Source organism: Cnephaeus nilssonii, assembly GCF_951640355.1.
Source record: "Cnephaeus nilssonii genome assembly, chromosome: 6".
NCBI classification, from domain to species: Eukaryota; Metazoa; Chordata; class Mammalia; order Chiroptera; family Vespertilionidae; genus Cnephaeus; species Cnephaeus nilssonii.
Genome location: NC_137077.1, coordinates 61,819,687 through 61,836,884, shown reverse-complemented (window position 1 = coordinate 61,836,884; position 17,198 = coordinate 61,819,687). Strand labels below are relative to the sequence as shown.

The 17,198-nt window shown below is 39.3% G+C and overlaps 1 protein-coding gene across 8 annotated transcripts in view; it reads left to right on the top strand.

The window, feature by feature from the left end:
* GRIP1 (glutamate receptor interacting protein 1) overlaps positions 1-17,198 on the top strand; it is a 669,876-nt gene that overhangs the window by 485,133 nt on the left and 167,545 nt on the right. For 6 of the 8 annotated variants that reach the window (XM_079775185.1, XM_079775183.1, XM_079775182.1 and 3 more), the window contains exon 2: positions 10,566-10,646. The exons of the other annotated variants lie outside the window; for them this stretch is intronic. In XM_079775185.1, the coding sequence (XP_079631311.1) occupies positions 10,566-10,646 (81 nt within the window). The remainder of the gene's footprint in view (positions 1-10,565; positions 10,647-17,198) is intronic. 8 annotated transcript variants of the gene reach the window in all.

Here is a 17,198-nt window from a genome sequence, read left to right as displayed (position 1 = left end):
TTATCTTTTCCTGTTATTTTTAAATGTTGTTAAGTTATTGTGAGAAGAAATCAGATTTCATGCTGACATTTAATGAGTGCTCAGTAAGTATTAGCTCTAATTGTTATAGCATTATTAGTATTGTTGACATTTTTAACAGTCTCTGGTTGACTCAAGTATGCTTGAACTACTTATTAAACCATGTGCAACTCTGAAGTAAAGAAAGGGTCTGTAAGAAATTATTTGGATTACTTGTAGAGGAAACCAATGGCATTGATATATAATGAAAGAAGCTTCTAAAAATGTTATAAGATTAGAGTCAAGCCCTACTATTTCTTCACATAACTTACATCTCTTATACACAACCGGGGCTTCAACATAAACATAAAGACGTGTAAGCTGGCCGAAACTGATTTGGCTCAGTGGATAGAGCATCGGCCTGCGGACTGAAAGGTCCCAGGTTCGATTCCGGTCAAGGGCATGTACCTGGGTTGCAGGCACATCCCCAGTGGGGAGGGGGGGGGGTGCAGGAGGCAGCTGATCGATGTTTCTCTCTCATCGATGATTCTAACTCTCTATCCCTCTCCCTTCCTCTCCGTACAAAATCAATAAAATATATTTATAAAAATAAAAAATAAAATAAATAAATAAATAAATAAAAAAGACGTGTAAGCTGGAGAGCTCTCTCTTTGCACTCTGATAACTTCTGGCTTAATCTGTTTTCTCCGTTACAACAAAGTCTCATCTGTAGCTTCACTGTTTTAATTATTAATTAAAATAGGCTCCCAGAAACAGCTTAGTTTTCCTCAGCATATTGCAAACATCTTTGGGGTCATTATTTCCAAGACCACCACACAGGTCAACAAGAAGAGGGTGTTGGGAGTCCCAAGCAGATCTTGGCACATATAGGCCGTCACATATGGTCCTCATGTCTCAGTCCCACCAGTGACCCTGAGGAAAACAGTCTGTTCTCCTAGCTCCAGAATGTTACTCAAGGATATAAATGTGCACTATTCATTTCCCCTTCTATTACTCCGGGATGCCAGGGCCAGAAAGAGACTTTCAGCCTGTATATTGGAAACTGAGTCTGAACAGTGGTGCTAATGCTTTTTTCTTTTCTTTTCAGTTTCATTTATAAATTTATCAGCAGTATCTGATCATTGATTTGTATAAACTAACCATCAATTGACATTTGTTTCAGTTCACACAAACTTGGTTAACAGGGAAAATAAAGGAAAATACTGAGCCATGGAACCATGGCTGAAAGTGGCCTAAATTATAAAATTTCCTTATTGTCACTGTCAGAGCAACAGGTGAGGGCTTTAAAGACTATTTTCTCCGTAATCAAACCTACACCCAGATGGTCCTCCCCACAGATATATGTGAATCATTATTTTTCTAATGGCATCCATGGTCATTCACACACCATAAAGTGTAGACCTCTTAAAGTCATCCTGGTTGCATTTGGCTTTCTCTTATTTTCCCCATCAATCTTGGCTTCCTTTTAGCAACTCTTAGACTGAAATTTTCTAACTAGAGAAATCTTTGCAGGAATATCATGTAAAAGGAAAGTTCTAGGAGAGCCCTGACTTTACAAAAAGTTATATCTTTTTCTCTCCAGCTTATATTAGAAATGAAATAAATAAATAAATAAATAAATAAATAAATATCCCAAACAAGGGTCAAAAAAAGAAATTATTTAAGAGATACTATTATTTAAATCATCCAGTTGTAAAGCTGTGACCATTGTTATTGGAATGTGTTTTTTTTAAGCAATACTCTCAGTCTTTTCAATGAAGATATTTTCAACATTTTATTTCATGAGTTATCTCAAGAAAATCTGTGTACTATTTTAAATTTCCCCCCTCAAATTTACTCCAGTCTCAATTGTGATCAATATGTATCATAGTAACTTCTTAATTGCATATCATCCATTGGTTTAAAAAACTGCAGAACCTTAATTTCTCCAAATGTCTTATTTATTTCTATTAATCCTACTATGCAGCTCTTGTTGCTATTACATAAAATCATTGATTCTTATCCTCCAAGAATACTTAAATATGGTCTAGCCCAACAATTTTCAACCAGTGTGCCCCAAGACTTTTTAAAGCATGCATTACCTGACTATTTAGTCAGGGGCACTGACCTCTTTTCCTTTACATTGTCAAATAAAAATTGACAACAGCCAACACAAAAATAGCTGTCCAGTGTGAATGAGTCAAAATTATAGCTATTTTTTGTCATATCATCAAAAATATACATATTTTGGTGGGCTGGAGAAATTTAGTAATTAATTTATGTGTGCCATGAGATACAAAGGTTGAAAATTGCTGGTGTAGCCTGCTAATGCCTACATAAATGCATACTTTTTCCTGAAGAATTGTGCACTTTTTAAATAAGGATTATCAAATGTGGTTTTTAATAGCCAATACTCACTACCCTGAAGTAATTCATATTTTTCGCCAGAGTATTATTCTAATGCCAAGACCTTGTTGAACCTATGCATATTTCACAGCCTTGAGATACTGAGAACGACTCGGATTATGCCCCCCTGACATTGAAAATGGAAAAGCTGTACTGAATTTAATATTTTAAAGCTTTAAACTGGGATTTGATATGGTAATGAAAACAAGCTTTATGTTATTGGTTCTTGGGTGAGAGAGCCAGTCTGGGACTGCTGGGACTCCTGCTCATCAGTCCTCCCTGGAAACAATTCCAGGAAGAAGCATAGGAGTTATCATCACGATTCAGGCACATGAGCAATAGGAATACCGGAGGCAGAAAATGTGCAATTTCATGCGCATTCGTTTCACAGAGGATTTACGAATTGACCTGGCTCGAGGAGCCGCTCCTCCAAAGGCCTGCAGGCATCACCGAGCACCGCGCCCACCACCTCCACCAGGTTGGCCAGAGGCTCCGCCACAGCCCCTTTCTTTCTCCCTGTGCGAAGATGTTTGACCAGATCTTTGAGTTTGCATTTCTTTTGTTAATATATATTTTTATTGATTTCAGAGAGGAAGGGAGAGGGAGAAACAGATGGAAACATCAATGATGAGAGAGAATCATTGATCAGCTGCCTCCTGCATGCCCCACACAGATCAACTCGGCAACCCAGGCATGTGCCCTGACCGGAAATCAAACTGTGACCTCCTGGTTCATAAGTGGATGCTCAACCACTGAGCAACACCGGCTGGTCTCCTGGAGGTTTAGTTAAATGTAGGCTCGGATTCCACACGTCTGGGGTGGGGCCTGAGTGTCTGTATTTCTGATGAGCTCCAAGGTGATGCCCGTGGGCCACATTTTGAGTTGCAATAACCTAGATAATGGGCCAGTGATGGAGAAAATGGGTTGTAAGACAGGCCTTCAGCAATCTGAGCTGTGTCGTTGGCATTTTTTAGCTGTAATACTTAATCCCTAGAATGGTTGTGTGGTTGTGATTTATATAATTTTTAGGACATGCTAGCATTGTGAAGAAACCACTGTACATTTATCTTAACAATGAATTTGTGCTCTTTTGGATATGTTTTTTTCATGTTCAAAAGCAAAAGACCTGGTCCCCTTTAAGAATATAAAGCACATCTATGTCTAGACCCTAAAACTGTAAGAAATCCTGAAAAGTCAAGGATAGACATTAATGCCATGCAAATGCAAAACAATAACAAAAGAGAGGAAGGAAAGTAGACCTTGGAGGAAAGAGACTATAGTGGAGTTGCCTCTGCTTACTGCCACCAAACTCAGATCATTCTCACTCCCTCTGGTTTAAACCAAGTTGTATGGACTGCTTTATCCCACTGGGGAAGGATATGAAATTAATTCCAGTGAAATCAGTTGTAAGCAGCTATCCGTCAGAGCTTCAATATGCCAGTGTCATAGAGCTGAGACTATGTAGGATCCAGAACCCTCTGACTCTAGGAAGGATTGAGGGTGCACTGTTTGTATGACACTAGAGAAACAGCCTTGTTTTAACCTGGGATCAAGAACTACTTAGGATAGAAGAGGGCTCTTTGGCCAATCTTTGAGTTTGCATTTCTTTAAATTATGCGGGGCCCGGTGGGTGAGAGTCAACCTATGTATGAACCAGGAGGTCACAGTTCAATTCCCAGTCAGGGCATATGCCCGGGTTGTGGGCTGGATCCCCAGTGTGGGGTGTGCAGGAGGCAGCCAATCAATGATTCCCTTTCATCATTGATGTTTCTATCTCTCCCTCTCAGAAATCAATAAAAATTATGCATGGCACTGAGCTTGTAGTTGTGCATTATTTTAACAAGAAGAGAAAGACATACTTGCATAAATCCCATTATCAACACCCTTTGACAGCCCCCCTTCAGGAAGCCTTGCTTACATGGTAGTATGCCATCAAACCCCCAAGGCAGCACACTGAACTGAGAGCTAGTGTCTGCAAGAAACAGCCAACGTGCAAGAATTTCCTGCTGGGCTGAGATGAAATGTTCCCGGCTCCCCAGGACTGGAAAGGTCATGGTCCCACACCACACAACAATTTCCATGTTGGCTGAAAATTAAGATGTCCTGTTTCTTCATTTTTTCTGATAGTGAAGTTCTGGATCAATTCGTTGCCATGAAGCATCCTTTCGCCTCCTACCCTCCCCCCGCCCCCCCCACACACACGCACACCCTGCACCAGCATCCCAAGCCCCTGCTCTGTTCCCCCTCAGCTAATGAAGCACATGTTCTTGCCTCAAACCTATGGCGTAATAAGGACTCCTCCATCACCATTCTACTTGGAGTGTTATTACCTTTTATCCAACTGATACTTCGTTTGCACATAGTAGGCACTAACATTTGTGGAATGTAATTGACTTCAAGGGACAAATTATTTCCTTCACAATGGATTTCATTTGGTTCATTCATGAAAAACAGTTTTCTTCTGAGTTTGTAATGATGCGCATGAACGTTGTGGCCTGAGCTGCCTGTCTCCCTGCTGCTAGGAAATGGCCATAATGTTTAATTTCACCAAGTGCCTTTTATTTTTTTCCTAATCAAGAAGTTACGGGATCTGCTGGCTTAGCAGGTGACTCAATTCTGCATAATTAGTTGCTAGGAATTGTTGAGCCTAGGCTGATTAGTCTCAGCCAAAGGAAATTAAATTTTTTCCTTCAACAAAGCCCTGAACACAGCTAGAGATTCTTGAAACCACAGTCATATCCTGTTCATCTGCAAAGCCCAGACCCTGGGGATGGAAGAGGCAAGAGGTGGGAGATAAGAACCAGCCTCACTACGCGTGGGAGCAGTTTGATGCCAGGCAGCTTTCGAGGTTATAACATGAGGGGACCTGAGTCCCTTCCACAGGATGTGGTTCAGCTCCAATAGGGGCTTTGTTGTGATGCAGAATGAAGCATTGCTCCCTAGGTGCCTGCTGTTTGCTTCCCAAGTTTATAATAACACCAGCCTCACTTGGAAAATGGAATCAAAACAGATGATCTGTGTTTGCCCCTCCTGTGTTTGGCACGTGAGGAGATTGGCCAAAATGGATGGAATGGCAGGGACAGATGCCTCCCCACCCCCATTGTTTCACTCTGTTTTCAGTATAAGCTTAGCTAAGCCCTCTCTGTGCCTCTGTCATGGTGTTGACTTTTCACTTGATGGAGGGGATTTTCTCTGGCCTCATGGGATGAGATTGTAAAGGGGACCCCATGCTCTTCTTTGTTATGACCAACAAGCAGCCCTTTGGACAGTGGGTGGCCATCATGTGTGACAGTGATTATCTATCTGCTAAGATGTCATTAGAAAAGGCTGACAGTTCTGTATCCCTGAGATGCACGCAATGATTACTTGCAACATTCACTTCATTGAGCACTAGCTCGCCAGCTGCATGTCTGCTTTGCTCTTATAGTGAATGTCAATAATATGATCCACCATCAAAGTCAAGGCTGGGAGTCTGGTATGGAAATCAGAGTTATTTTGCTTAAAGGCATTATTTTAAAGATTGTTCAATAAATCCTTCTGTAGTCTAAATGAAAATTAAAGGAAATATTTTAATATCCATTTTATAAAGAGTCACACAGATTGTTAATATGCCATAGGTCAGTATTCAGTAGCTATTGGGTGATGCTGTGATTTTAAATGGAATAGGCTATAAAACTAGGGGGGAAATCAGAGGGAGGAAGGAAGAAGGAGGAAAGCTCTTAGCAAATATTTGACTTCCTTCACGTTGCTTATCCTATATAATAAAAGCCTAATATGCAAATTGAACAACCGTGGGACGATTGGTTGCTATGACGTGCACTGACCACCAGGGGGCAGACACTCAATGCAGGAGCTGCCTCCAGCCTGCAGGCCCCAGTCCAGCCAAGGTGGGTGCCAGCAGGGGGCCCCCAGATAGCCCCACTGATCAGCCCTGATTGCCGGCCAGGCCTAGGGACCCTATCCGTGCACAAATTTTGTGCACTGGGCCTCTAGTTTATAATAAATGCTTTAGATTGAAAAGTTGAATACAATTTATTCATCTATCAGCATACATTTAATGGATGCATACTATGGGTTGGGTACCATCTTAGAGATCTTATCTACTAATTGATTCCTTTCTTTGTTATTTGGCTAATATTTTAACTCACTTATGTAATTTGCATGTAACCTGAAAGTCTAGTTAGTGTCTCCCTGATAAAGGAGAAGTATTAACACAGATTTTATAATTCAGTGAACCTTTGAGGCCCTTACTAAGGAACAATGAATTGTATTAGCATTTATTTAAAAATTTTGTCTGCAAAAAAAAAAAAAATGAAATGAAAAGTATAAATTGGTTTTGTAGAACAATTTATATGTACTTCACTTTAGACAAACAAATATTTGGAGGAGAGGGAAATGAAGTTTATATACACACATATATATATATATTCACACATAGGCTTCTCCATAAGGATTAACTTACATCATGCAAGGTCTCTGCTGGAGGATTGTGTCTATTCACTTACCTGTGTGATACAGAAATGAGCACCTGATCACCTAACAAATCTCATTATCCACCCAAGAGGAAATAGCATGGGAACAAAAATAAAAGAAATGTAGTCTAGACACACTCTAGATATGTCCTTTTATAAATGTATCACTCTGGGCCTCAAGTTCAACTATAAAGTGAAAGAGTGGTCTGGATCATCCCTCATATCATGAAATTCTAGTGATTATATCAATACGTCTCCATTAGGGTCTGCATGAAAAACCCTGACAGTAGATTCCATAGCTCTCCATGACTTGGTGGATTAAAACTATACCCCAGACATTCTTGTGCTTTAGTATCCTATTATAGGGCCATCTGCCACTGAACCATTCAGTGTCTTCCATCCATTACTGTTTTCAAAGTTTGAATCAAGAGTTGACGTTGAGTAAATTACATCATGGGAGTTGATGTGTTCATTCTGTAATGGGTTGCTTTTTTTATGAAAAGTCCATAGTGCCTCTTGGTGATTTAAAATAAAGATATGTTCTTAGAAATTTTTCTTTAAAAATAAATGCTAAATGGTGCTCTGTTGCTATGCTCTCCTTTTGCTCTCATGATAAATGTTGCCAAGATTCTCCTCACTTCCATTAGGAATTATTATTGCTTTCACCCGGATTGACTTTGGCAAGTTATGTTTAGATAATATGGAACTTAATTCAGTCAGATCCTTTGACCAATACAACTTTTGGCTTCTAGATAATTGTCTACTTCCGCCTTTCTCAGAAGGACACTGAATACTGAGAATGAGGGTGGGAGCTGGGGAATGCAAACGTAGAGGCTGGCCAGGTAGCCATCTATAATTCAGTTTCAACCTTTTAAGGATGTGCATAACTAAACTATCTCAGCTCTACTTTCAAATTCACTATAAATTAGAAACCAATTTTAACAGAGTTGACTACTTCTGGAATGCAAACTGGGTAAACTTCTAAAGAAATGGCTCCTTAAAATATAGAGTATCAAGTGCAAAAAAATCCAGTGTCTCCTGTGCAAATTTCTTACTTCCCTTTAAGATATCCAACACTGGATTCAACCAAGATTTTCATTGGCTGGACTTTTGACAAGTTGAAAACTGAAGAAAACCTTTAGGCTTCTGAGATGCTGTGCCTATGGTAAAACTGGTTGTTATGATCACTATCCCCTGGTTCATTGTTCTGTACCCATAAATACACTGTTTCAAAGTTTTTGGATATTAAAAGAAAATGTATTTTTAATTGGCTTTATTAAGAATTCAGATTTTAACATATATTAAATTTGTTTTAGTAGGTGCTATATATATGTAAAGCACATTGCCTGGTTATTAAATCAACACTGTGAGAAAAGCACTCAAATATTCAGGGGGGAATGGTGGGGGAAATGGAGACTTTTGTGCTGTGATGCTTACCTTTTGTGGTTGGGGATTATACTCAAAAATATTATGCTAAGTGAAATAAGTCAATCTGAGAAAGACAAATATCACATGATCTCATTTATTTGTGGGATCTAATGACAAAAATGAATTGACCAACAAAATAAGATTCGAAGCAAGGAGGCATGGAACAGACTGACATACCTTGATGTAGGGTTAGGAGGACTAGAAGAGATAAACCAAAGAACTTATATACTTACTAGAGGCCCGATGCATGAAATTCGTGCAAGAGTAGGCCTTCCTTCCCCAGGCTGCTGGCACTGGCTTCCCTCTGGCACCGAGGACCCGGGACTGGGCTTCAGTTGCAGCCCCAGCTTTGTCCGGAAGGACATACGGTCTAATTAGCATATTACACTTTTATTACTATAGATATGCATAGCCCAGTGGTCGGCAAACTCATTAGTCAACAGAGCCAAATATCAACAGTACAACGATTGAAATTTCTTTTGAGAGCCAAATTTTTTAAACTTAAACTTCTTCTAACACCACTTCTTCAAAATAGACTCGCCCAGGCCGTGGTATTTTGTGGAAGAGCCACACTCAAGGGGCCAAAGAGCCGCATGTGGCTTGCGAGCTGCAGTTTGCCGACCACGGGCATAGCCCATGGACACAGGCAATAGGGTAGAGAAGATCTGGGAGAAGGGGAGGAAAGGGGATGGAAGGAATGGGAGATATCTGTAATACTATCAACAATAAAAAAAAAATTTTTTTTAAACATTGCATTTGCAAAGTGAACAGTCACAGACCTGGGATACTGCTTCATAAGCAAAAGGGATGCTGTTGATTGTATTGGTGTCTGAAAGTTGGTAGTTTATGGTTGGGAGAATATAAAGAATTGTGTGACAAGTGGAATATAAACATGAAGAAGTGTGACTTCATTTTTTAAGTTAATTGCAGCTTACAGCAGTGTTCATCGTTCCTTTTTGTCATTCCTTATAAAGACCTTGTTAGTTTTATGAAGAAATCATGAATCATTTCAACCAGAAGTACGTTCCAGAGAGAAATCGAGTTCCTCAATTTTAAAACACAAACCACTTAGTTGGGAGAATTAACATTTCAGATGACAAAGCCTTGTTGTTGAATTAAATCCTTGTTACATTTAGTAGTTTGCCAAGCACAATACCGTTCTTTTTAATCCGTTAACAATTTCCTATTATAACTACAACAAACCAACCATATGGTGTGTCTAGAAGTAACATTTGGGTCATCTAGCTTGCCTAGATTTACTAGTTAATTATCTTACATTATGTTTACTCAGGCCATGTACTTGCTGATCTTTACTCAGACATCTCTTCTACTTTATACAAATGTCTGCATGCAAACTAAGAAGAAATCTCCCTTTCTGTTTTAACCCTAATATTTGCCATCCTAGATCATTACTCCTATATTCCAAGCCAGATTTACTTCTGTTCTAGATTTAACAAAATCATTTTACTCAGAATCCGATGAATCTGTCACCTCTTAAGATCTTGTCATCTCTCCAGCTTCTTGCCTCTCACAGGTATACTGAGCTTCTGTCTTTTCAGTTGCTTTTTTATGGTTCTTCAGATTATTTTCATCTCTCTAAAAGAAGGCCCATCAGCTCATTGCTGTATACCTCTTCTTTTGCCAAACCATCATTCCTTTCTTGTTCTCAGCCTCCCTTCTCTGGTCTAACTCTGAATGCCCTTGTTCCCTCCTTTTGGCGCTAGCTGCCACTTCACACGCTCAGGAGCCCCCTAATTCTGTGTGTCTTTATTTCCCTGCAGTGCTAATGATCTGCCATCTGCTTATCTGAAATATAACATTTCTCTCATTTCCTTTGTTCTTCTACCTGATTATTCTTAGTGCCCATCGAGCCGTTTTATTCCCTCTTTGTCTTCCTGTTACTGATAGTCACTGATACTTATTTATCAATGAATGAAGCTGACAGGCAAATAATTTGCATACTCTATTTGCATATTTCTTACTATTTGATGCCTTCATGTGCACTCTAGTTCAATCCTGACAATCCTAAAATGTGGGTGAGAAAGTATATCCCTCTTTTAGAGGAGAGAAAACCCATGTCCAGAGCATTTTAAATAACTTGCCCCACAGCTGAGCCTAGGTTAGGACCAAGGTCTACCGACTCTTTCTGCTGTACCATGCCATATCACCTCTCTCTGGCAGAAGGACTGCAATCCACTAAAAATCTTCACTGCATTCGAAACTGAATGGAAATTAACCAAACCCTTCATTGTACCTTTGCAGATGAGAGTCCCTACACTAAATCCGCCAGCCAGACAAAGCCGCCTGATGGAGCATTGGCTGTGAGGAGACAGAGCATCCCAGGTTAGACCAGATTGTTGGATTTTTCAGCTGTTTGACGTTTGAACCCTGTTATTTGGTGATCCCAAATAATCCCACCGTGGTAATACACATGATGCTGTTCCATAGGGTATAGACTGCATTCTATACAACTTGTTCACACAATATTCATGAAAGCTAGACTTTGGAAAAGCTTGCAAACTTGTGACAATTCACTTTGTGTGCAAATTCTTTGTGAAATGGCCTGAATTTATATGGGCTCTCACTCATTTTCCTGCTCTCACCTCTGTTTTCAGGGGATGACTTTCACAGAAGCATCTATTTCTTTACTGAGATATAACCAGCAGAACAAAGAGGCTCAAAATTGCAGTAGCAGATTGTGTATGTGCTGAATAAAAATCATTCCTTTCTTCTTCGCTCTTTGAACCTGGACTTACTTCCATCGGATAACTCTTGGGAAATTCTGGAATTTCATTTCCTTAGGGAGCTGTGATGAGGATTCTTGTAATATTTAAGTGACACCTGTTTTTTCAACAAAAACATTTTGAGAGCTATCTTCAAATGTCTTTACCCCTGAACTTCAATATTTTAAAACTTTGACTTTGACAATAACATACCTTCTAAAGTTAAAGGCAGAAGGATATTCAAAATATTATTTAAACTTCATCTGAACTAGGTAATTATGGAAAACCTCTATGGAGGCAACCGTACTTAAGGGGGGGGGGGTTTAAAACCACTAATGCATTAGACATTTATGAAAAATAAGTCTTTATATATTTAATACAAGGAAATTGAGTACAGCTAAACCTTAGCTACAGGATTTTAGAATATAGTAGATTTAGCAATTCAGGAGAAACAATGCAGTATTCTCAACAGTAAATTGAATGGGTTGGCCTGTCAGTGAAAAGGGGAATCTTTCATTCGAATAAAGAGTAAGATGATTTAAAAAAAAAAAAAAGAGTGTGATGAGTTTCGTTCCAAGCAGCCCTATTTGTGATTATTATTTATTTGTATAAGAACTACATGTAGTCATGTTTATTCTTATTCTGAAGGCTTAGGTTCATTATGAAAGTACATGGCTTATAAAAGGGCATGTTGTGAATATGTTATGCATCCTTGTCTGTGTGCTTTAAAGATGCTAAAGTAATTTGAATTCAGTAATTAGATGGCATCCCGCAGTCCTAAGACTTCTTCAATTCCATCCTAGAAAACATCAATCTTAGTGCTGGTCACATTTAGAAAAACTATTGCAGTTAGCTATGGGCTGTGTTCTCTGCTTTCTCCTTGTCAGTGTCAAGGAAATACAAGGTTTGAAGTTCAAGAATGCTAGCTACCCATCCATTCCTTCTTGTCTTCTCTACATTAGCTGCCACTCCGTACTCCTCTGTTGGGAAGAGTGAAGAGAATTACCACTGTCCTTACCACAGTATATGACACAAAACAAAAGCACTGACTGTCATCATGTTTTCCTCTCATGGGTTCGCTAATGGTGTACACTAAATTATCACACATGTCTGAGGGCCAGGCTTTTCCTTAAAGTCACCGAGTAGGTTTAAAAATTACATGTTAGCTATACAGAAGTCGTTCATCATAGTCCTTGGTTCATGACACGTAAGTGATTCTTCACTGTGCAAGTTTTCCTTTTGTTCCTCCTTGTAACAGTTTCAAAGTCACTGCAATCATGAGCCTGTTTTGTAGGCTTCATGGGTGGTTTTCCTGGGGTTTGAACAGGTACTTTTTTGCCCACCTCTCATAAGGTAGTGGTCAGAAGGGCCAAAGGTCTTCAAAATCTCCTTAGTTGTTTAGAACAGTCCAAGAAAAAAGACCCCACCAGCCACAGGGCGAAGGAAACAAAGTAGTTAGTAGCTGATTATTACTCTTTTTGTTTGGCCTACATAATGTTTTTAAAATTTTTGAATGAATAGCCAATATTTAAAATTTGGGAGATATTATATTAAAAACTAGAGATTTCTGGCTTTTCTTTTTAAAAAAAGAAAGTGGGAAATGTATCGAGACTACGAGAATGTGGGCCCAGTTTGTCACATTTTTACTAGATCTTCTCTATGTATTTTTTTTCTTTTTTATTGAATTTATTGGGGTGACATTGGTTAACGCAATTATTATATCGGTTTCAGGTATATAATTCTATGATACATCATCTGTATATCATATTGTGTGTTCATCACCCAAAGTCAAGTCTCCTTTCATCGCCATTTATTGACACTTTACCCTTTTCTACCCACCTCCACTCCCCTTTCCCTCTGGTACTATTACTATTACTATTCTCTTGAGAAAATCAAGGAACTTCTTGGATGCTTCCTAACTGACTTCTGACACTTGGAATCCCGAACCCTTACTGTCATTTTAAAATTACCTATTCTTGCCCTGCCCGGTGTGGCTCAGTTAGTGTGGCTGAGAAGTTGCCGGTTCAATTCCATATCAGGGCACATGCCCAGGTTGTAGGCTCAATCCCCAGGAGGCAGCTGATTGATGTTTCACTTTCTCTAAAGAAAAAAAAAATCAATAAAAACCTTTTTAAAGTACCTATTCTTTCTTCTGACAAAAAGAAGTCTTCCCTGACCTTTGGCCAAAAAGTCACTTAAAACACAGAGATCTTAACCCGTCACCTACCATGTCTACCTTTACCCCTACTAAGTCCACAAGAGAGAAATGGAAAGAGGAAAAGGCCAGGGAAAAGACCGTCTTTATTACTTGCTGGAGCTTCAGCGGAAAAATCCCAGAGTGTTCTGATGAACTAAGTTGGGCCACATGGGGCTGTAAGAGCAAAATGCACGTTTACAGCCTTGGATTCTCTCTCCTGTGCTCCCCTCCCATCTTACTTCCCTCAAAGATAGTATGACTACCCTGGGAGCAAGGAAAGGTGTGTCTAGAGAAAAGTGCACCAAAGAAGTGAAAGAGGCAGAAAGGAGAGCTCAGCTCACCTACCAGCCCCTGCATCTTCCCAGTGTAAAGGCACCTCAGTACAGAGGCAGCCCCAGGGCCGTTACCCTGCCCTGTGACTGGGGAGTAAGCTAACACAAGGAGCTGAAACCTCAAAGGATCTAAGGCTTTTCCTCACATGTCCCCACAGCTCCACTCCCAGTGATCCCAGGATGGTGACTGAATTTGACCACTGACCACTTTTTCTGATGGAAGGGGGTGGGGAAGTGGAGGGTAGTGGAAGGATTTTAAGCTTCTCTGTCCAAGTTTTATGAAAGCTTAGGCTGTTCTTTGAAACTTACGTAGACCTACAAATGTAGACCTGCTACTCCTGGAGTAAATATTTATTCACATATGAATACATAAGATTTCTTAACATGGGCTCCACATTTTCCATAACATAATAAACAGTACCATTTTATAATTCTGTCTCAAAAAGGTAACCTTGAATATTAACAAATATAATTTGCTTTTCATTCATATCAAAATTCACTACCCTTGTCTAAACTCAAAATTACTACAACAATTATTTTATAATCACAAGTCAAATATGTGCCTACATTGAATGATAATTCTAAGTATAAATCCCTTCATCACCCTCCTTTGCTCTTCTCAAAAAAGAGAATGGATTAAACATCCCTTAGGAGCAAAGTACATTTGCTTTGGATAAAGGAGAAATGCATTATTCATGTTATTTGGAAACTCATCATTTTAATCATGTCTCTTATGGCATAAAGTGTGTGAGAAAAAAAGATTTTTACTCTTTCCTAAGTTTTTGTAAAATTTTTAATAATGATGATATTTTTTAAAAATGTCAAGTGTCCCTATGACACTAAAGTTTAAATTTAGATAAAAGACAACATTCTGGTAAAAAAAAAAATAATTAAGGATGAGTATTTTCAATCTCATTTCTGCCCTTTTTTTTTTCCAAAGGGAAGATGAATTTCAAGTACAGAGATATTTTTAACTAACAGATTCTACTACACATCTATGTTTATTAAAAATAATGTATTGATTTTATTCTTTTATATTTGACATATTACTGGTGTACTGAAGTTTGACCACTTGAGTGTTTTGTCCAAATTATTAGAGGAAATTTGTACAGACTCTTGACAGACTTTGCAAGTATTTGTGGCCTTAACCACTTAGAGATGAGGCATTTAATCATGTCTGTCTAGTGCCAGTGAAGGGAAAACAGGATACTACACTAGACCTCAAAAACTGGACTTTGTGTATTATTTATTTGATTTGCCTCACCTTTCCAGGTAAGACAGCTTTCTTTCTTATGCTGGTCTTCCAAAGAATTCTGGGCAATTCACAAAGGCAGGATGGTGTCAAACACTCACCTCTATTGCATTTTCCTTTTTTGTTTTAATCCTCACCCGAGGGCGTGCTTACAGAGAGGAAGGGGGCCAGAAAGAAATATTCATTATTATAGCAGGTATATATAGTGTGACATTTGCCCTAGTATTTATAGTTATAGCACTCTTCAGGTGTATGAAGGATAGTTACTCTAGTTTTCTGGCCTGGTTCTGCTTCTTCTGTTTAGTTTCACCATTGAGCTCCTCCAAACAATGGGCGAGTGACACAAATAGGAAACCAAATTCAGTTGAATGAAGCAAGCATGAAATGTCATACAAATAATAGTGCTGCACAATGCACATGTATATCAAATCATCACATTGTGCACTCTAAATATTCAAGTACACCTCAGTAAAGCTAGAAAAAAATAAGAGGTGAAGGGCCATTGCATTTGCAGTGTGCTCTCAGATGATTTAGAAAAAACTAGGTGTCTGTGTGTGTATGAAAGAGTGCTTTACAGTGTTCCTGCAACTCATAGATTTTTATAATTATTTCAAAATAAATTTTTTTAAAAAAACCATGGAGAGAAGCTCTTAATCTACATGGGTTTGATTACAGAAACTAATAAAGTATTCTCTAAAAAACAAACAAACAACAACAAAAAACACATGGAGCTGCAGATGCTGCCACAAGTTGTCAAGTCAAACTGCTATTAGTGAAGGAATGACCCATGTGGGAAGGAACTTTGCTACTCAGTCAGGCTGTCCCTGCATCCTCAAATGCACCCAATGGGCCACGGTGAGGACATCAGGGACCTAAGGCTCAGGGTCTGCCCCACCAGACCCCTCAGAGTCAGCATTAAAAGCCCAAAAACAGTGATGTTTACATATGTTAAAATTACTGAATATTTAAGAAATTAGTAACACTGTATTACTTCTTTAGAGAGAAGTTTCTAAGATCGTAGAGTTGAGACTCTTGGTAGCACTGCAAATATGTGTGAGATTCTGCCCACACCCCCATTCGTTTATTGATTTGTGTTTGCCATGGTCCTTATCGCTATCTGAAATTAACTGGCACGTGTTTCTCATGCCCTTACTAAAATGTAAGCTCTCTGAGAACGGGCACTTTATGTCTTGTTTACTATCATATCTGTGCATAGGACAGTGCTTATCCAGTGGCAGGTATTGTCACCACCTGTGGATTGAATGCGCAGGCAGAGACCAGCGGGCAGGTTTTCTCTGTGCAAACTGTTACCTTATGACTAGTACACTTTCCTACCGAAACGTGCAACACGTTTTCTGACTCATATGCTGTGCACGTTAGCCTTGAGGCTGCACAAAATATGACATTTCTAAGGAAATCGTTGGCTGCCCACCGCTAATGAGTGAGATATAGGTCAGCTAGAAGCTAGAGAATATTAATGTCCAGAGGTCTCCCCCCAGCTTCATCTGTTTCTGTTTGAGCAGAAAATGTCTGCAGGCCTAGAACACCTTAAGAGAAAGGTTGAGCACAATTTAACAATAAAATTGACAAGATCAGAATGATTTATGCAAGTGTTCAGCTACCGAAAAAGGCTAAAAATTTTTGCGAGTATAGCCAGAGTCTATAAATAGAGTGATGCAAAGCAGAATTTATTACTTATTATGGCAGGTACACATTCAGGATTTCCCCCTGAGAACTGATCCACTTTGCTCTGTGGCTGATTGTACATACTGAGTTCTCCAGTAGCACTGGGCAAGTGGGCAGCTTGATCTGTGTGTGCGGGGCTGTGGCTTCATTAGTGATTCAGAGAAATGAGTCTATTATGTTTGGACTTCTCTCATGCCTTAGTAAACATGGATGAAATAGAATGAACCAGTACATGTGCAGCAAATGATTTTAAAACATTAATTCTTCCAGCATGCAACTTAAGGGGAGATTCTTTATAGTGAACTAGTACTGTGCCTTGATATTTCCCAGGCCCCGGTGTTATAGGAGTAGTGGCCTTTGGTCAGTGTTATGCCCGGGGGTACACACAGTATTCAGACTGAGTAACACGGGTGATGGCCAGCACAGTCTCCCAGGGTCTAAAGAGAATTTTATAAGGAGGCTCAACGACATATGCAGAAGAGCTACAAGAAGAAAGTCTTCTTCCTCTATTACTCTTCACTGAAGAAAAATTAATTCTCCCACTCTATGGGTTAGGGAGACCTCCAACCCAGGGAGCATTAATGAAGTGACCTTAGAAAATTGGGTTGAGTACAGGTTGTATTTATTGACATTGGGGAAAGTAAAGAATTGTGTTACACAGTTTTCTGTGAGCCCATTAATACTTCTTTCTTATCCATTGGGCTT